The sequence below is a fragment of the Amphiura filiformis genome, chromosome 12 (assembly GCF_039555335.1).
Source record: "Amphiura filiformis chromosome 12, Afil_fr2py, whole genome shotgun sequence".
NCBI classification, from domain to species: Eukaryota; Metazoa; Echinodermata; class Ophiuroidea; order Amphilepidida; family Amphiuridae; genus Amphiura; species Amphiura filiformis.
This window is the reverse complement of record NC_092639.1, coordinates 4,762,763-4,784,809: the sequence shown is the minus strand read 5'-3', so window position 1 is coordinate 4,784,809 and position 22,047 is coordinate 4,762,763. Positions and strand designations below refer to the sequence as shown.

Here is a 22,047-nt window from a genome sequence, read left to right as displayed (position 1 = left end):
CTGAGACCATAATACCTAAATGGTCTCAGGCTGTACATGAGTGAGCAAGTTAGTTGTCAATTAAAATAAAATTCATAAAGCATCTTTTACGTTTGAAATATATATGAACTTGGTAGAACTGTTAAAAAAAACTTTACAATGTAGGCCTATTTATGACAAACTGAACCGGGTGACAAAATGCATGTGCACTAGGGCGTTGACCTCAGATTTGTAAACAAACACCTTAACAGCGTTTTTATACGGAAGTTTTATTTATATAACATTATTAAGCTCATAAAACATTTAATCAGATAAATAAAGACATTGGAAATTACTGCCTGAATATGACTAACAAAACAGACGAAATGAGAATTTTGACAAATTAAAAAAAAATAATGTACGTGACTTCAAGAGAAACTTTAAAAAAGAGAATCTAGAAACTCTATCTTGGTGAGCTGTAAATCAGCTGATTTCCACGTATGGGAAACACATTACAATTAGGGCTGTATGTTTTGGCTACAAATTAATGTTGTGCAAAGTCTGAATCTGTGCAATTTGTTATCATTGGTGAGTATTAGAATCAGAAAATTACCATGCTCTTTTGTTTGCAGAATACACGGCTTATAAGCTGTCAATCTGATTAAGCTTACTGAATACTGAAGTTCCTCATCATCATCATGATCATGTGCATGTCTAGACCGAATAATCAGTCCCAATACAAAATTTGTATAGGGACTGAATTGGTTACAGCAGTAAAGCTTATGGCAACAGTTATGTCACTTTTGAGTTGCACTTGTACTCACTTGGATTATATTTATAACACACTCCAAATTGTTGCTTGGGTGTACACAGAAGTTTGGGTGTATAATCGATGTCAAAAACCGTTCTGCATTCCAACAAAAAAGCTATTTTCCAGTTGCGTTTTTAGCACAGTTTCTCTCGCCACACACTCGTATTTATTTACCTCTGCTAATGTCGATTGACTTAGTCTCCTCACCGGCTAGTTTGGTTCCGCTCCCGCCACACAGACACCAAACTGTCTGCGAAGGAGACTATAGGTTTACTTCTGTTGTCCAGCTTGTCCATGCAAACAAGGTTCGCGATGACCAGGAATTTTCGACGGTGTAGGCGCAAGAAATTAGATTTTTTTGCACATTCCCAGTGCACATCCAGAAGCTTGAAGTCCCGGGGGGGGGGGGGGTCGAACACTCTCATTTATACCTGGTCTCATGTACCCATACCTAGTGTATGGGTACATGGTATTACCAGGCATTCAAACATGCACGGAGAGAGCTGTCAAAGAGTGTATATTTCAAAACATGATAACTACACCAGTTATAAAAATTCCTGTATACCTACCACTTTCAACTTGCATTAAAAGTCCTTATTCCATGTCTGAAAAATATGATCCCCAATTTGTACTCACTTTGTTCAAGAAAGTTTAAATATCCACAGTCAAATTTCAGCTGTATATGTTCAATGTATATACTCCAACCCCAAATCATGATTTCCAATTATTACACCTCAATACAGCCCAAGGCAGTGCAAGCAATAAAAAAGTCACTGTGTGTCCACAGAGCATTTAATCCATAGCACCCCAATGTGTGCAGAAAGGCATGAAATGGCAACCCTTTCTAAATTGCCAACATGTTAACTCCTCATTGGTTAATGCTTGCATGCTTGAGTGGAGGGTATTTCAAGACATAGCATGCCATGCATGTGCAATGATGTGTGCAATATTGCATCATTATCTGGAACATGTGTGCATATTATCATCATATTGAGGCATAGTTCTTATTCTCTGCACTAGATGGTATTGAAGAATAGGTCAGCCAGTGCAAGGAATGAGATGGAAAAAAACATCCTATCCTGCATTTGGGAAGAAGCCATCTCCCAATGAGTGTGGTTGGGAGTTGATATGGCAATTGGGAGGCTTGGCCAAGCACATTGTCATAAAGGTCAGAACATGCTATGATAACATCTCTGATCAATTCATGAAAGTTGGACATTTAGGAAACTGCTGCTGGGAATATTGACATGAAATTGTCATTTTGAAGGAACATACATGTTGAAAATGGATTCTATAAATTCTTCACCATGTGCTGGTCAAGCTTGAGCAAACATGAAATGGTAAGTGAAACATATTTGGGAGAAAATTACAGCTGTACATCGAAGGTGGCATGTTTTGGTAGTCCATTGGGAAAGTGAATTAGTATGATGTTCTGAACATAACTCCCATTGTGGCCTGTACACCATCCGCGATAATGAAAACGCGTAAAAAGGGTAGCTTTTGGTGGGTAAGCACGATACGCGCGTAACGCGTTTAGGGTGTCAAAAACATGAAATATTGGAAAAAAAGGTGCGTAGCAAAATTGCAATTGCTAATACGCTGGAAATGAAATTTAGGGTATGAAATTTGATGCAAGGAATAAAATCCCTTTTTAGGGTATTGTTTTAGCCAAGGGGTAAATCTAGACTGCCTTACTAGCCTGTATCTCGTTTCGGCCAAAGAACGTCTGTAATACATACCTGTTTTTAATGACTTTGCAACAATGTTTCTATTGTCAGCAATAACAGCTTGCATTCATACTTTTGAGTTTATATGGTGAATTTTCGTACACATCATAAATAAGTGAAATCAGAATATCCTGAAAGGAATTTAGGTAACTAATTCAACGACACTGACCTCGCAGCAGCTAATGTTTTCATGTAAACATGGCGTCATTAGACATTTTAGCCTACGTTTCAGTATCCTACTATCGGATCGTTGAAACAACAAAACCTCAATCCCGGCCTCATTCACTTAATTCACTCACCTTCCTACACCACCAGTTGAAATAAAACTCGAAACATCCCGTGTTATTCCTCAAAACTACATGCACCTTCATTAATAAAAATTGAAATCCTAGTAGAAATCCGTTATCGAAAATTGTTTGATATAAAACGTCAACAAAAGTAATTTTTCTGAAGAGTAGATACCGCGTGTCAAAATGGCGGCCGCAGTCGCATCCCCCAGCTTTGTACGTGTACCCAGGTCACGGTATGTCTACGTGACGAACAGTCAAGGTCAGAGGACAGCGCAACCTGTCTGCTGTCATGTCCGAATATAATGGCTCGCCCAATGAACGGCGCTGTCAATCATCCTTATTCACAAGCGCCTTTGTCGAACAGACTTTTACGCAGGTAAGAGCTCACGCTGTCCTCACTTTAGCGATTAGGATCGACGAGCGTCAGGCCGACACAATCTGGTTGTGTAGGAGACTATCCTTGTGATGCCCACGTTGGAACCATTGGATTACGGAAGAAATATTCATACCAAGACTGAAGCAAATGTGGCCATTTCTATGTTTGTACCGGGCAAGTACCGGACATTTTTGAACACGGAGCTAGCGGAAATTACTACAAATTGGCCCAAGGTAAGCAAAGGGTTGGGGATCGCATTTTTAACTTTGACTAAACTGTTTCGGAGTTAAGGCACGCTAAAAGTAGACCATTTCGGGGCTGTATTTGGTGTACATGTGACGTTTTGAACAGAGTAAAAAACGACCACTTATTCGCTATTGCTGAAGTATACTCGCCGAATCATGTACCAATACACAAGGTATTGGTACATGAGATCAGGTATAGGGTAAATCCGTGTTTAGGGTGCTTTTCAAAAGTTGATTATCGCGGATGGTGTACAGGCCACAATGGGAGTGACACCCCCCCTGGGCTTGAAGTATTGTAGGAGAGAGGTAAGTAAGTTATTATCACGTAGAGGGGATTGCAGGTAATTATACAAAATGATTTAGTGGTGAAAAATATCATGTAAAACACAGAGTGGTCGTGAACAAGTTCAGGATGACAATATCGACATCCTCCCCGAATAGGAAAGTAACAGTGTTAGTACGGCACTAGTGCATGTCATGTTACTTACATGTAGGCTTGAACTTGAAGTTTGTGAGTTAATTGTAGCTTCAAGTTCAATCATCATGATCATGGTTCCGAAAATAGTACCGGTACCGGGTATATAGAAAAAATATTTAATTTGTGTACATCGTGGAACATTCAACTACGCTTAATTGTTTTATACTCTGTGACTACAACAGCTTACTACGCACAGCCATGCAAAGAGTATGAAAGGTGTATTCAAATTGGCCATCAAACTGCATCATTTTATATCAAATTAAAGCCCTTGAGTAAACAAAGCCAAATCTGAAAACCGTTTTGTCATAGCACTTTCCCTAGCAACTCGTCGTTGGTGTTTCTAGATCTTATAGTCTAACTGAAAAAAACGGGCAAAACAGATGTGTCATTTATCGGTATGACATTTTCGTTATTGATGCTGCCCTATTTTAGTACGGTATGGGTTCCTCGTACTATTACTTATGATAGCAGCTTTTATATGGAACTGCTATCAAAATCCCTCTAAAATTCCATGTGCGATTGTCTCATCACCAAAAAAAATCATATATTTGGGTCAAATGAAGTAGACAACATATTTATGTAGGTTTCCTTGAGCAAGCTGTTCTTTTAAATTTCTATGTAAATATATATTGTGTTTGGGCCTCGGATTAGGCCATTTTGGCTGACTAGCAACAGGGGTGTCTATTCTTCCAGAAAATTGAAATTATTCCCTCACCCTACCGCGCTGTGTTACATCCGTCCCCAGATTCTTCCCCAATTGAGATCCCCAAAAATGGACCCATAAGGGAAAATTTTAGGCTGGTTGCTAATGCTATCTACATGTACTTTTCCTTATTTCTTGTTCCCTCCCTTCCCTGACTAAATATAGACTCAGAAACTTCTTTATACAACTGTTAGGTTAAGTTGTGAGTTGTTCCCTAAAAACATCAAATTCTTTCCTAGATGGTACGTACAGTCTGGACACTGAACCATTGCATCTAAGGACTAATGGTTCAAAGGGAAGACAGGCTGGCAAACACCTCTGCGCCAATAAAAGGATTAGGGATTAATCTAATGTGATAATCACAACCAGGCACATGTAGCTTCCACGAGTGCAGAGACAGAGAGAGAGAGCCCATCCAGGCTCAGTGCACCTTAAGGGCACACAACTATGAATCAACTGGCGTAACTACCTCTTTCTCTCTTTTTGCTTTTTTTAAGAAAAAAAAAAGGATCACTTTCCTCACAAGGAAGTGAGGATAACACTACTAAACAACTACTACTAACAACTGACTTGCAGAAACCAATCTAACAGCTTATGTGAATGAAGACACTGCTGGTTAGAACACTCAAAATAGGCAATGTGCCAACAGTCAATAACATCAACAGTTCAAGAGTCTTTTTGTCTGCAATGACAAACTGACATTCAACATGAATGTAAAATGGTTCAAAGTTCAAAGAAGTAAACGTCAGTTCCAGAGTTTTCTTTTAGAATTCCAAATGACATACGTAAATCAGTTCAAAGTTCAATGAAGTGACCATATAGGAGGACACCGATGATGGATAAATGTCATAGTACACAGTGACCTGTCCATTTAGTTTAACACATAGTCTTTTAGGTGCTCAGGAAGTTTGTGAGGGCGCATGAACGCCTTTTGTGTGAGCAATGGTGGCATGATCTCAGGGCCAACCATACAAGCTTGGGGGATACTTTCACTAACCTCACTGCTGTTACCGGTACATGGATTAGACTGTGCAACCAAACCGGAGGTATTGCTGGAGCTATGACCGCTATCGCGCAAGGGATCGCGAGGATCTGACTCAGAACTGGGGTGCGAGTGATTAGCATTCCTGGGCAGGGGGTCACAAGTAGCAGGTGTGGACAACTCGCCAGGTATGAACGGAGGCTCTGGAGGAGTACATTCAGGGACCACTTCAACAAACTCGGAATCCTCGGTGGGTGGAGACGACTTGGGAAAGGGCCGAGAATCCAGGTCAGGATAATCCTGGACCTTAAAGCACTCAGATTTCTTGATACGATAAGAAGTATTCCGAAGCTGAGAACCCACAAATTTGCGGATGTTGCACCATGGGCCTTCGATAGTAGTGACTAAGTAGCGATCTCTAGCATGAGATTTCTTGCGATCTGAGTAGAGGTAGACAAGATCACCAACCTCCAACTCTGCTGCTGGGGAGGCAGAGGCTAATGGGGCCTTTGAATGAGCACTGTGTGGGTGGTTGGCTTTTCGCAAGGCATGCTGGGCCTGAATCATTTGACAATCAGTGAAAGGAACCTGCTCATTGGTAAACTGGTCTCGCTGAAACCACATCTCACGGGCTGAAAGACCTCGGGATCTGATTCGAGTATTAAGGGCTGCAGTAGCAATGGCAAGTGATAATGCTGTAGCCGGACCACCTGTAGAATCTTGTCTGAGCAACTCATCTTCAAGCTCACGAATGGCTTTCTCAGCAACAGGATTCTTGTTATTATTTTTAATACGACCGATCTCAACCGATAGATGGTAACGTTTGAGAAGTTTGTCATTGGCGAGTCGAACAAACCCTGGTGCTGGGTCAGTACGAATGACTGCAGGGGGGCCATCAAGTGGGCGAAGTTCAATGCACAATTGAATCAGGGCATCACGCAACGTGCCATGTTGTTCATTCTCGACAATGCAAGAAGCTGTGTAGGACGTTGAGGTTTCGCGCAGCACAAGGACTAGCTGGCGGCTACGCTTCAGGATATCAGCTGCAAAAGAAATGCCAACCGCATCGGGAGGGTCACTTGAGGACTGCTCGATCAATGTCTTAGGGGCATTGGACAGAGAAGCACACTGGTGACAAGTTGATGTCACTTGATCAATAGCCTTGTCCATACCAAGAGCATAAAAGTAAAGCTGGGTCACCAAACTGAGCTGATGTTTGGAGGGATGGTCAAGTTGGATGTGCAGGGCAGTGAGAAGACCATTTAAGACCTGTCTGGGAACAACAATACAATCGCGAGTTGGGGACAATGGTTGATCACGACGAACAACAAGTAGGCCATCTCTAGCGATAGATGCAACCTGCAAATAGCGCTTCACATCTTTGACAGAAGTAGCTTTCTTTGAAGGGCGAGTGCCCTGAACTAGATGAGCATGTGTTCGTCGTGAGATCCGGGCATTCCTGCTGAATAGCATGCCAGGCTGCTTTGCTGGCAAAGGGAGCTTAGCTTTCCGGACAGAATGTCATGTGCGGAAACACGAAGGACAGTTGCTTCCTCTTCACGTTTGATAAAGGAGCATATTTGACAAGTGGGCTCAGTGCAGTCAGGGGCATTACGACTAGCAAAGTCTGAGGGGTGTTAGCTGATCCTGCAAGATGACGAACAGATGCTTGGAAACGACTGACAGTGGAGAGGAATGTGGACACGCTGAGGACTGGCTGAAAACTCACCCCGGCAGAGCTTTTCATATGCCTGAACACAAGGTTTGCTGTCAGTGAGGATACATGTCTTGTGTTTGGACTGAATAACATAGGGACTGAAGTGCTTGGTGGAGGCAGAAATAGACAGCGCCTCAATTTACTTGAGGGTAACCATGTTGGCTGTCGATCACGCAATTTAGCACTGAAGAACCCGGCGAGGAAGAGTTTGTCATTGGAAATATACAATGTCGACCCAATGCTATGTTTCTTCACGGATCCATCAGTAATGATCCAAAGCTGATCATTGGGATGGGGAAGTGTGACTGCCCTAGCGGAAGACAGTGCTGCTTGAGCCTTGTGAAAAGCAGTATGCAGACTATCAGACCATGTAAGCTCTTCAGTTGATTGGTGCCCTGGAATAGCATCATCTAATGGGGCTACCAGACTGGCACAATTCTGAATGACACGGGCCAGAACCTTGTATGCACCGATGAAGGACCGCATGCCACCAACTTTGCTTGGAGGCGAGCAGCTGGAAAGTGTGGCGATGCTATGGGGCTAGCACAAAGGGTTCCATTTGACCAAATCCAACCCAGAATTACTGTCTTTTGGGGGCAAATGACTGTTTTGGAAGCAGAAAGAGGCGTAACCCAGACTTAGACAAAGCTTGCAAAACTTGACGCCAATTCTCAACAAGTTCATCCACAGTATTACCACCACAGTACAAGTCATCAGCGAGTTTTGCTACGACACCTTTCTCTAAGAGGTCACCAAGGACACGACACATCAGTTCCTCAAGGGCTGTTTCAGAACCTGGCATACCCATGGCACACCGTGTATACACACGCACCCACGAAAGGGAGTTGCAACACCACAGTATTTCATGGACTCATGGGATAAAGGGATTTGGTAGAAAGCACTAGTCAAGTCAGTGGCAATCAAATACTTCCATTTGGCAATTGAACGCAATGTTGAGTCCACATTGGGCATTAGAGAGGGTTGTGGCTTGCTATATCTACCGACATCAGCAAATGCAGTAACCAGACGAAAGCCTCCATTAGGCTTCTTGACAAGAAAGGACGGGTTAAGGTATTCGACACACACACCAACATCATCAGGTCTAGCAAAGACGCCTGCTTTTTCAAGCTGATCAAACTTTGATTGCAACTCTTGGAGTTTATCCTGTGCATACAATGGGAGACGACCTTTGCGTTGGGGGGGTTGGACCGGTCCCATATTAACCACAGATTTGAAAGGGCCGACAGCACCATTGTAACCTGGGAAACTAGGGTCAAAAACCTCATGGTACTCATCGAGAAGACTGCGGAAGTTGGATTGCTCACAAGTGCCAAGTATACCATCTGGGTCAAGGGCAACAGCAGCTGAGTAGTTAACCGGTGAACTGGGCTTTGGGACACTGACTGATGCTGCTGCAGCAGTGTGTGATGGCTTAGAAGTTAGTGATGGTGAAAAAACAGTGTGTATCTGGCCAAGATGTTCATGCTTTCTGATGACAAGTGGCACACCAGTATTGTTGGGAATGCGAACCCTGCCTGCAATACTTGTGATTACATCAGGCTTGGGCCAGGCTTGTTTGGGAGGTAGGAATCTACCGAAGCGGGGGTATCAACACGGGCTCAATGGCAAAAGTAGCATCTGATTCAATGATGTCTGCAGGAGATTTACCTCAACGTATGAGCCTGGCCATATGGTAGTGTTTTGAGAAGGTCCACGAAGTATATGGGCACGACGAACAGTGTGCTGGGATTTGGGGCTCTTGTTGGCGCCATAAGTGATAATTGTACCATCTGTCAAGATGATTTGGTTCTTAGCAGGGTAATTGCGACATCATTGCATTTCATGAAGGGAATACCTGCAAGGATTTCTTCGTCAAGGTCTCTAACAACTAGACCTTTAAAGACAAAGGAGTGTCTGTCACGAGTAAAGGTGAGGGTTGTTTCCCCAACTACCTTAAGAGGGGATGACCCAGCAGCTTGACGGGCAGACTGCGAACTCTGATGAATGGGGCATCCTAATCGTTGGACAGTGTTTTCGCGAATGAGATTACCAGTGGATCCACTGTCAATGGTGATGCGGACCGCATGGTGCTTGTGGAATGCATCTACATAAGGAGACTGATCAACATGAATTCGCAGCGCTGTCTGAACATTGGGCTGCGCACTAAGGTCAGATTGGTCAACAAAGGCGCATGCTAAATCTGAGTCGCTGTCAGAATCATCAAGGATGTTAAGCTGACGAGCGCGGGCCAGGTATTTTCTGTCCTTTTCAGGGAGGTACGAGCACTCGCTTAAGAAATGCGCATGGTCATGCCGACCAGGTTGCTCACACAGAGGGCAGGATTTACCAAATGATTTCTTAGCTTTCAATTTAGGCATCGGTCTCACGCTGACTACTAGTAGCGCATGCTGCGAGCAGCATCGTTTGAGCTCAGCTCATCCAGGAGCCGAATCCAGAGCTTGAGAAATTTCGCTTTGATAGAAGCCAAGGTGCGGATCTTAGCTCTGTACCGTGCCGCTGCTTTACTAATCGGGGCAGATCAGGGTTTATAAGACGCAACCACGTTAACACTACAAAGTTTTCGAGTGTAGGCGTAATCTCCTCATCTTCATCGATGACTTGGTCATGGTGACTGATGCTGCCTCCTTCACGCATGAGGTTGTCTTCGGTGAATGCTACTAGACGCTGGTACAAGTCCTCTGGCCGTTCATCAGGGCCAAGGGTAATATTGTTGAACTCTAGGAAGTGGCCACCTGTTGTTTGGAAGCCAAAATGGAGACGGATGACTTGCCATATCTTTTTCAGGCTGGTGCAGTTTTTGAGTATTGTATTTCGTGAGATAATTGGACAATAGTTGGCTATTTGTCCAAGCATAAGCTCCAATGCAGCATTTTTCTGGACTGCTGTTTTCCTTTGGGCTTCCTGTATGTCCTCACCGTCGTTAGTGAGACCTCAAGAGGGAAGTTTTTGACTTTTTGCCCCATACCGCTCCTTCAACCAAGTAGGGAGGAAAGCTTGGGTCTAATGACAGTGTATACTGGAGGTTATGTTTCCAGCTTTCAAATGAGTTTATTGTTTCGTTCTTTGTTAGAGGCCATTGCTTGGCGCACGATGTGTTGTGGCCATTGCTGATTGTTTTACACTCTGTATGTGAACCAGAATAAAAGCTAATATAATGCAGCCTTGCAGGCTTAAGCTTACTGTTTTAAGCTTACTGGTCGCTCACAGTCTTGTGAAAGATCACACATTTAGGGTTCAAGATGACCACCAATTTCGTCAGGAAGGTCAGCTGAGAGACTTCAGAGATGACTGGTTTCGAATCCAAGCTGTCACCACGCCAATAAAAGGATTAGGGATTAATCTAATGTGATAATCACAACCAGGCACATGTAGCTTCCACGAGTGCAGAGACAGAGAGAGAGAGCCCATCCAGGCTCAGTGCACCTTAAGGGCACACAACTATGAATCAACTGGCGCTGGGCTCTTTATTATTTTCAGAGCTAGCTGTGATTTATTATTTACCATGTTTACAGGGGTGTGAGAGTTCAGCTTTTTTGTTTTGATTTTCAGCTTTTTTTTGTACCAGTACACTTGCTCTGTACAAAAGTCTAGCTCTTAATTGCACCTTTTTGCTAGGTGTTTTTAGCTTTACTGTTTTCAGCATTTTCAGCTCTTTTATATGTGGTGACTCGCATGCCCCTGAATGATTTATAAAGCCTTAGCAGGGTTCGAATTCAGTCAATTTTTTTGCATCACAGTTTGTGCTATGCAAAACACATGTTTGCATAGCAGTATAGCACTTTTAGCTATGCATTTTGGAAAAGTGCATAGCAGTTGATGGAAATTGCATCGCATTTTGCGATGCGATACCGTCGGATTCGATCGCTGAGCCTTAGAATTAAAATTCTTCTGTAGCAGAGTTCAGAGATTGCCACTGAACTATTGCATCTACATTGTAGGCCTAGGGAAGGATAATCAAGGATTTGGATCTACAGCTGAGGTTAAAAAGGGAAGATAAACTTGGACAAGAGAGCTGTTAACAAATTGATGGTTCTGTCTTCCCTTAGAATCCCAAAAGGCAGATGTCCAAACTAAAATGAAAATGGATTTTGTATGAAATATGCAAAGCAGAGTTCCCTTTATCTTATAGTATGATAGTCACTATTGCCCAGGCAGGGAAGAATTACTGACCCAACTTTTCCCTGTTTTATGCTAAAGTCCATGGTTTCCCTTGAAATAATTATTTTTGGGATGGGAATGGGTAAAAGCCACAGCAGCTGGAGGGAGTATCCCATTATGCTTTGCGGTACCATTAATAGAACTGTATGTGCCATAGAAAATGTACACAAAATCCCTCACTTCAACTTTCAATAGTGGCTAAAAATCATGGGAGGTTAAGACTTTTTTTTGCAAAAATATGACCCCTTTTCATTTTCAGCTCTTTTATATATGTGGTGACTCGCATGCAGCGTTCGAAATTTTGGTTGTCCGTTCGCCCGGGACAACTAAAAAAGTCTCCGGACAACCAAAAATACTGATTCGGTTGTCCGCCGGACAACCATAAATCTGTAGCCAAAACTCACCTTTTGTACGAGTATCTTTTAGCCGATGGTAATATTTAAAATGTGAAACTATTTTTGAATAAAATAAACATGAATTTAAGCGTGGTTCCACAACCCATGAGCTGCGAAACTCGACCGCAGCCATTATCTGTTTACTTTATCGAGCCCCTCGATGATACCGGAAAAAAAAGTTTATGCATCGGGGGAAGTTCAGTCCTTTGCGTTCGATTACAAGTCTGGATTACAAGTTACAACCATAAAAATGTGCACCACTGTTACTGAATAAGCTTAACATAAAATGCATTGCATTATTATCTTGAAATTTTCAGAAGAAATCATGACCAATGTAGTAAAAAACACCCATAATTTGTAGCCAGTATTTTTAAATACCCAACCCTGGCCATATGCATCGGTAAATGTAAACAGCTGGTTTGGGCATTTTGACACACGGTTGGTCGAGGGCTAGCATGGTTCCCGAATCTGTCAAGCTCTTGCAATAGTAAAATCATGTCTAAAGAAAAACTGGCTGTCAGCAAAAACCCAGGCAAAAAATCTGACCTCTGACCGTTGCTAAGTGATTACTGATGATGATATTATTATAAGTTTCAAGACACACCGTGGCAATTATAATGTGCATAAAAAATATTCAGATCAGATCAGTTTCAAAACACCCATTGGTTTTTCGGGGGATTTCCCGATGAACTCATGAATAATTAATGAGGTATATTTCAATGGAGATTTTTGCGTACATATTAAAATCTTGACTTCTTGAAAACAATCATGAATTCTGATGGCTCTTAAGCATAAAATACGGCACAAATATGGATTTATTGATGATAAATAATTGATGAACATAGGCCTACAACCTGTATTTTCTTGGATATATTTGATATTTTATTAGCAACAAGGTGAGTTTGGGGAAAGTGTGTGACTGTGTGAATTTGGCGGCTTTGTATGTTTTTAAACTTGCAACTTTAAGCTTAAAAAGTTCATTAAAATTTCGGACAACCAAAAATATTTTCGGACAACCAAAAAATTTGTTGAGGTTGTCCGGCGGACAACCTCAAAAAATTGCTTAATTCGAACACTGCTCGCATGCCCCTGAATGATTTATAAAGCCGTAGCAGGGTTCGAATTCAGTCAATTTTTTTGCATCACAGTTTGTGCTATGCAAAACACATGTTTGCATAGCAGTATATACTTTTAGCTATGCATTTTGGAAAAGTGCATAGCAGTTGATGGAAATTGCATCGCATTTTGCGATGCGATACCGTCGAATTCGATCGCTGAGCCTTAGAATTAAAATTCTTCTGTAGCAGAGTTCAGAGATTGCCACTGAACTATTGCATCTACATTGTAGGCCTAGGGAAGGATAATCAAGGATTTGGATCTACAGCTGAGGTTAAAAAGGGAAGATAAACTTGGACAATAGAGCTGTTAACAAATTGATGGTTCTGTCTTCCCTTAGAATCCCAAAAGGCAGATGTCCAAACTAAAATGAAAATGGATTTTGTATGAAATATGCAAAGCAGAGCTCCCTTTATCTTATAGTATGATAGTCACTATTGCCCAGACAGGGAAGAATTACTGACCCAACTTTTCCCTGTTTTATGCTAAAGTCCATGGTTTCCCTTGAAATAATTATTTTTGGGATGGGAATGGGTAAAAGCCACAGCAGCTGGAGGGAGTATCCCATTATGCTTTGCGGTACCATTAATAGAACTGTATGTGCCATAGAAAATGTACACAAAATCCCTCACTTCAACTTTCAATAGTGGCTAAAATCATGGGAGGTTAAGACTTTTGTTTGCAAAAATATGACCCCTAAAGTATTGTGAAACTATCCATAGGTCTCAATATCTAAGAGGCCCTTGTTTATATTTTGTATACATTTACTATGGAGCATACAGCTATACTGCAATGCTTGCTGGGATACTCCTTTCAGCTGATGTGGGTAAAAGCCAAGGGACTACTACATGTATCCTAATGCTATGTACCCATTATAATTCTTCCCTAAATGACACTTGATGAATTCACCTACCCTGTAGAACAGTCATTGCCAGCCAGTGACCATCTATTTCATTCCAAAAATAACCATAAAACATAATAACACATGTTCCAGTTATACATTTACCCCCAAATTAGTTAATTTTATTTTTAATCTTCCTTGAATCCTGTTGACTTTTTTCTGTTTTTCCCCTCTTTTTTTTTTCTTTTTCAAAATGCAAAATTCTTCCCCAAAGGGGTAAAATTATTCCCTCCCCTTTGGGGGCGATTAACGGAAGAATAGGTGCCCCTGTAGCAAATTTAATATAACAGCGTTCAAGCTTTGACTTACGTTTGGTGGCCAGAATGGTGAGAACTTAAAGTGAAAGATATCCTACTTAAAGGAACATTTTCACTCCTGGTAGAGTCAATCGGATAGATTGATATGCCCATATGCGGTTCAATAGTCTCTGTTTAATTTCTTGGTTTCTTGTAGGTGTTATGTTACAGTAGTTTTATATTGAGAGGGATCTATTATGAAGTATTTTGATTTAACATATTACTGACTGATTATCCCTTTAATAAGTGAGTCCTTTCAAAGAGGTGCTTTACTACTAACATGTAATGAAAGCAAGGGTTTCATTTCATATTTATTCAGCACTCAAACATTAAAAATTACAATTGCACACAATTTAGATCAGATATTAAAAGACATAAAATATAGGATGAATGCAAAGTGAGAAGTACCAGTATAATTATAAAACAACAAAAGTAAGAATAATTATTCTTAAAGTTCCAAAGAGTACCAAGGATAGCCCAAAAGCCTTCAAATGGAGGCTTATTACGTTGGGGTCCTTTTAAAAGGGTGACCATTCTACAATAATTTGCTAACACTGGGAATAGTTTTACCACTTCGATGAAGATTTTGAAGATGTAGATATTATAAATATTTGTAAACAATGAAAAATTAATACAGCAATTTGAAGTTCTAATGACAAGTCATATTAGCCAAGGATAGTGTATGGGGAAGGAAATTACATGCTAATATTTAGGTGGGGTACACTTAGTAAGATGTAGGGTACAAAATTAGGATATGGGTATAAGCATGGGTAAGGTCAGGGAAGAATTTAGCTTTATGGAAGTAGGACTGTACTAGAGATGCCCATAAATAAAAGACAATTTCTGCATTCCATGCATAGCATTGTTGTTACGATTCAAAGTTATAAATTAGAAACAATGAATTTATTGCATGAAAGTGGGACTTCCATTTGCAACCCAACGCTAACATAATGGTCTTGTCTTTTACTTTACATTTACCCCTATCTCGTGCTCCCGCTCAAGTTAACATCAAAGCTTCACGCAGCAAAAAAAAGGAATCATCTGTAACTTGATAGTTCTTTATATTGGGTGATTTTTTACTCTGGTGACTTTCATTTATATACAGATGCATCACCCTGATCACTCACTTGCACAACGATGGCAAAGATTACCAACATACATTTCCACTCAGCCGATGGTCAGAAACTCCTCCAGGAGGCAGATGAAGCACAAACACTCCTCATTAGACTCTTCAAAAAGGAAGAAAATAACACATTCTGTGGGGTGCACAGTTCAGCTCTTCTCTTAAGTGCACAGCACTTTGGTGCAAAGTTCCCTGATGTAGCATCTCAGAAAGATTGTAGCTTAGAATCACCACCGTATGTTGAAGGAAACATGTTTAGTTATACGGAAACCAAAGCGGCTATGGATGAAGCTAAAGTGGATGTTGAGGGTTGCACTATGGAGCAGGTTTATAATCTATTCAAGCAGCATGGTAGGAACGTCAAGATATATCACGCAGATACTGTCACCGTTGACGAATTTCGATCATTAGCAATTAAAGCATTGTCTCATCAAGATTCCAGCTGGGGCATTATCGCTAATTACGATGAAGTTGAACTCCAACAAGATTTGCGTGTGCCACTTCATGTGTCATTAAAACACATACAGCAAATAAATCTTGTTCCATTTCAGCCTATTGGCCATTTCAGCCCATTAGGTGCATATCACGCTGAAACAGATCGGTTCTTGCTTCTCGATGTGTGGTATGAAGCGCATGAAGTTTGGGTGAAAACACAAGATTTATTTCGGACAATGCAGAACATTGATGGAGACAGTCAAAAGTACAGAGGGTTTATCATCTTGGAAAGTTAACTCTGTTACGCAGGAAAGCCAAGTTACAGGTACCAGTAAATATAAAGATGAAATAAATAACGGCAAGAAACACATGCAAATGTACATTTAGGTCAACCTAAATATACATGTACTGGGTGTATATCATCTTGCATTGGTCTTGGACTTGGATTTGACAAAAATGACTTGCTACCAACGCAAGTCTGAGGTTACTTTCCTGTAAATTGAAATTTATGGATTTTTAGTGGGCCTACAATTACATTTATGAATTATCCGCTGGCGGGCCTCGTGTCCGGCATAACCTGAACTGGAAATAAATAAATACATAAATAGATAGTGCCCTCAATCAGCGACAGGGCTCGGTGTGGGAAGTAAAAGTATGTCGAGTTGCAAACTTGGAGTCCTGTACTGTATGTTATGGTATCGAGTACGATGTTTATGATATCGCCCATGCCTATATTGTATATTCATGTAAGGTCAGAGTTCACGTAATAAAGGTCTCTTTACGTTACCACAACATGGAGGCACGCGGTGGTTAATTTTCCTCGAAAAAAGCAGCAAATTTTTGAGGAAATTTCGGTATTTAGCAGCACAAAATGCGGACGCCGAATGAAGCTGGCGATGGGGCAGCTGCCGGTGATGCAGTGAAGATGATCGGTGGTGTCAAACCGCCAGCGCAGCCCACTATTTCCAACGGGATCATAGACGATTGGAAACTGTGGAAGCAAGCTTGGGACAATTATGTTATCGTCTCGCGACTAAACAAACAGCCAGCGGACTATCAAACAGCCATGTTTCTAAATGTAATTGGCCCACAAGGGCTTAAAATCTATAATAGCTTTGAACTTAAGGAAAATTCTAGGGATCTGGCAAGCATCCTTCAGCATTTCCATGCATACGCCATAGGCGAAGTGAATGAAACCTATGAGCGTTATATTTTCAATCAGCGTGTGCAGAAAGCTGATGAAAATTTTGAGACATATTTAGCTTCCTTACGAGTTTTGGCCAAGACTTGTAGTTTTGAACCTCTTACAGATTCGCTAATACGCGACAGAATTGTGTTAGGAATTCTGAAGGATGATGCCAGGAAGTTATTATTGCAAGAACGCGGTCTCACCCTGGCCAAAGCCATCAGCATTTGCAAATCGTGTGAAGCAGCAGAAACTCAAGCAAAAGCTTTTACAGAATCCGTAGCACCCACAGCCATCAACAAAGTTGCCAGAAATTTCAGAAAATCTTCTGGCACAAAGCCAAAACCTAGAAATCAAGCAACAGCTAAAAGGCTAGGCCCAGAGCGAGACTGCTGGTATTGCGGTAACAAACACATTAGAGATAAAAGTGTGTGCCCCGCCCTTGGTAAAACATGTAAAAAGTGTGGCTTAAAAGATCACTTTGCCAAAATGTGCAAGCAAGCCTTGGATAAGCCCTATGCAGCAGGTACTACTAGTAAGAAAAAAGTAAATGCAATTAACGAGAATAGTTATGAATATGATAGTGATTCTAGTAGTACAGAATACATCTCCATGGTTAATGTGCATGTAAATAGTGTCAAATCTAACATGGATCTGGCTGACATGTTAATTAATGACAAAACCACAGTCGCATTCCAGTTAGATAATGGTGCGGAGTGCAATATCCTCCCACGACAGCATATTGACAATGAAACAGCGCAAATGATTGTCAATCAAGAGACTACGCTACGCATGTGGAATAAGACCACGCTGACCGCAACAGGCAAATGCAGACTAAAATTACGCAATCCAAAAACCAACGCAAATACTCTGTAGAGTTTAAGGTGGTTGACACACCTGGGCTGCAGCCATTGCTCGGGCGCGTGATCGTGTCAACAAATGGGTTTGATAACTGTGAACCATGATCAGTTTGACAGTACAGTCTCAGCAGTACAAGCACCGGTACTGAAACCTGAAGACAATTATGCAAGCGTCTTTGATGGTCAGCTTGGTAGTATTCCCGGTGAAGTGCATCTCGAGACTGATGCCAGTGTAGAGTCGTCTATTTTGCCGCCTCGTCGTTTACCGCACGCAATGAAAGCAAGAGTTAAGAAAGAACTTAATGATCTCGTGGAAAAGCAAGTAATCGCGTCAGTTCCGCCTGAAGAGCCAGCACAGTGGGTTAGTCAGCTTGTAGTTGCGGAAAAGAAGAATGGTAGCTTACGCGTGTGCATTGACCCGCGACCCTGAATGAAGCACTTAAGCGTGTGCACTACCAGCTACCTACTCTGGATGATATACTCCCTGACCTAGCACAAGCAAAACTTTTCTCCAAGCTGGACCTCAGCAACGCATTCTGGCAGTTAAGTTTGGATGACGAGTCGTCACTGTTGACATGCTTCAACACACCCTTCGGCAGGTATAGATGGCGCCGTCTCCCATTTGGTCTCTGCATATCATCAGAAATCTTTCAAAGTCGCCTACATGCTGCACTGGAAGGATTACCGGTGTAATCTGTGTGGCAGATGACATTGTCGTATCACGGTACAGGTGCGATGATGTAACCGCACTCAAGAACCACGATGCAAATCTTAAGAGCCTTCTGGAACGCTGCACAGCGCTAGACATCAAGATGAACAAAAGCAAGTCAGTGTTCAGAACCACAGACATTCCATTTCTGGGACACAGAGTGACAAACCACGGACTGCGAGCTGACCCAGATAAAGTTGAAGCAGTTCTGAACATGCCGACACCCACAGACGCACAGGGTGTGCAGCGCTTAGTTGGATTTGTCAACTATTTGAGCAGATATTTACCAAGTCTGTCAGACACGCTGGAGCCAATACGCCAACTAGCTAGACCTGATGTCCCATGGCACTGGACACACGCACAGCAGGAAGCACTGGATCGCGTAAAGACTCTTGTAACTGCTGCACCAGTGTTAGCCTATTATGACCCAGCCAAAGAACTAACAATTCAGTGTGACGCGAGCGGCAAAGGCCTCGGGCCGCATTGCTGCAAAACGAACGCCCCATAGCGCACGCCAGCCAGCAAGCAATTACGGACACTGAATCCAGATATGCCTCCATCGAGAAGGAAATGCTAGCCGTCGTTTTCTCTCTCGAACACTTTTCACCAGTATACTTTTGGTCGCCATACCAGAGTCATCAGTGACCATAAGCCTTTGGAAGTCATCGTCAAAAAGCCCCTCGTAAAAGCCCCCAAGAGACTACAGGGCATGATGCTTCGCTTACAGAAATATGACTTTGACATTACCCACCAAGCAGGCAAATTCATGTACCTCGCTGACACTCTCTCCAGAGCGTTCATCAGCAACACACCCCAAGATAGCCACGACTTGAAGAAGTGAATGTAAATAAGCTACTTGCCGATACGCGAGGATCGTCTAGAGCAAATCCGCAAAGAAACGGAACAAGATGAGTCGCTGCAACTCCTCAAAGAAACAATCATGAACGGATGGCCAGAGAACCGCGAGACTTCAATGCCAGAACAATTGACACCATACTTCAGCTTCAGAGAAGAGCTTGTTGTGCAAGATGGATTGGTGTTTAAGGGAAACAGAGTGGTCATTCCACAGAAACTACGGAGTGACATGAAGCTGAAACTACACTCTTCGCATCTGGGTGTTGACGGTTGTCTGCGTCGCGCACGCAATGTATCTTCTGGCCGGGAATGTCTAGCGAAATCAAGCAGTACATCGCAACTTGCGATATTTGTCGCACTTATGAGAGCAGCCAGCAGAAAGAGACTCTCATGAATCATGAAACACCATCCAGACCATGGGAACGTGTTGGTACTGATCTGTTTTCATGGAATGGAAATGACTTTCTGGTAACTGTGGACTACTATAGCAATTTCTGGGAAATAGACCCTCTAACTGACACCTCAAGTAGCACAGTAGTCAAGAAACTCAAAGGGCATTTTGCCAGATATGGATGCCCAACTCAAGTGGTCAGTGACAATGGCCCGCAGTACACAGCAGAAACTTTCAGGAAGTTCGCACACGATTGGGACTTTGAACATTTAACATCTTCCCCAGGCAACAGCCAAGCCAATGGCAAAGCGAATCCGCTGTCAAGACAGCGGCGAATCCTGACCAAGTCTGCAAAAGCACGGACAGCCCAGGAGATTGCTGTCCTTGATCACCGAAACACGCCTTCGCAAGGTCTTACAACAAGCCCTGCAAGACGTCTGATGAGCCGACGTACGTAACGCTGCTGCCAACATCTGCCAATCTCCTACAGCCAAGAGTTGTGAATGAGAAAGACAATACCAAGCAAAAACAAGACAAACAAGCTGAACATTTCAATAAATCAGCAAAGGATTTGACACCCTTGGCAACAGGTGACGTTGTCCGTATGAAGCCATTAGTACGCGGCAACAGAACCTGGGAGAAAGCAGTTGTCTCTGAACGTCTGGACGAAAGATCATACCTAGTGGAAACAGAGAAAGGGAGCTACAGGCGCAATAGAGTGCATCTTCGCAAATCGCAAGAAAATCCGCCTCTAGTCATGCCCAAACTGCCACTGAAAAAGAAAAAGACTGTTAATGATCACAAAACAACAAAGACAACGACAGACAACACGTTGAAAACAACAGCGAAAGGCGACACGTCGAAAAACGCATACACAAACAGCGAAGACGACACGTCGAAAAACGCAGACACAAACAGCGAAAAACAGCGAAAGAGACGACACGTCGAAAACGCATACACAAACAGCGAAAGACAAGACACCGAAAACGCAAACAGCAAAGGACAATTACTGCACAAGGGCAGGCCGCAGGTTGCGGCCACCGGAACATCTTAAAGACTATGTACAATAAGAGAATAACTGCATGTAGTCAATGAAAACACATTGACATTTTAAACATTTATGTTTCTAGCACAAATCAAAACAAGAAGTTTTGAAAGTAAACAAGAAGTTTTGAGAGTGGTTCAAGTGTATCCAAATTCCAAAACAAGAAGTTTTGAAAGTTGTTCAAGTGTATCCAAATTCCAAAACAAGAAGTTTTGAGAGTTGTTAAAGTGTATCCAAATTCCAAAACAAGAAGTTTTGAAAGTTGTTAAAATGTATCCAAAACAAGAAGCATTGAGATACATTCTGCTAAGGACTATTTGACTTTACTTAAAAGAAAGCTAAAATTTTGCATAAAATCATGAAAGTGAAATTTAGTTTCAGGAAAAAGTTTCAAGTGTTATTGCCAGTCTCACCCAAAAGAAAGTGAGCACTTTTTTTTTATCATTTTTTTGAGAAAAAAAGGGATGTTATGGTATCGAGTACGATGTTTATGATATCGCCCATGCCTATATTGTATATTCATGTAAGGTCAGAGTTCACGTAATAAAGGTCTCTTTACGTTACCACAACACTGTATAAAGCCAGTTTTTACTGCTAAAACACTTCGTGTGTCACGACTCAATCGATCTATACATTTTGTAGTCTGTGAATATGGTGCTCCTAATGAAGAGGACATTTCAAACAAGCATAATTATTCGGAATATGTCAACAACCATTGGTGCAAGCGCAGATCTATGGCTGATGAAAGTGCTTCAACTTCAAGCAGCGGTACATGCATTATATCTAGAGTAATTTCATTTGGATATATTATAATTACCATGATTACAGTATTTTATACTGAAAATTACAGGAATCACTTGACATTCAGTTGTTTACAGTTCTTCTCACTATACTGTGATTTGCAACATTGTTTTATATGGGAAATGTCCATTCCACTTTAAGTGCCAACTTGAAATGACTTTAACTTGCACTGGGTGCTAATAGAGTGAACAATATCCAAATAAATTAAATTTCAGCTCTAATATTTCACAGGGGGAAAATATGTGATTTTCCACTGATATTGATGGAGGAAACAGTGTAGATGATGAGGTTGTTGATTGATTGATTGGCCGTCCTATAATTATATCACTGTAAAAACAATAGTACCTGTGTGAAAAGTAGCCATGATCAAACGAGACAAAGTCATTTTACAACTCATAACAAGAGAGATTATGCAGTAATTTTTTTGAAGTTCAGCTTTATTATTTTATTTGAACTATATATAAATTT

General features: G+C 41.8%; 1 protein-coding gene across 3 annotated transcripts in view; it reads left to right on the top strand.

Moving 5' to 3' along the window:
• The first annotated feature begins 415 nt into the window (after nucleotides 1–415).
• The window catches only part of LOC140165689 (uncharacterized), a 28,478-nt gene continuing 6,846 nt past the window's right edge, over nucleotides 416–22,047 (top strand). The window contains exons 1-2 of one of the 3 annotated variants that reach the window (XM_072188994.1): nucleotides 416–546; nucleotides 15,280–16,415. In XM_072188994.1, coding sequence (XP_072045095.1) covers nucleotides 15,312–16,028 — 717 coding nt within the window. In that variant the 5' untranslated portion in view covers nucleotides 416–546; nucleotides 15,280–15,311 and the 3' untranslated portion in view covers nucleotides 16,029–16,415. Of the gene's footprint in view, nucleotides 547–15,279; nucleotides 16,416–22,047 lie in introns of those variants that run through there. The other 2 variants (XM_072188995.1, XM_072188992.1) reach the window with 2 other exon arrangements.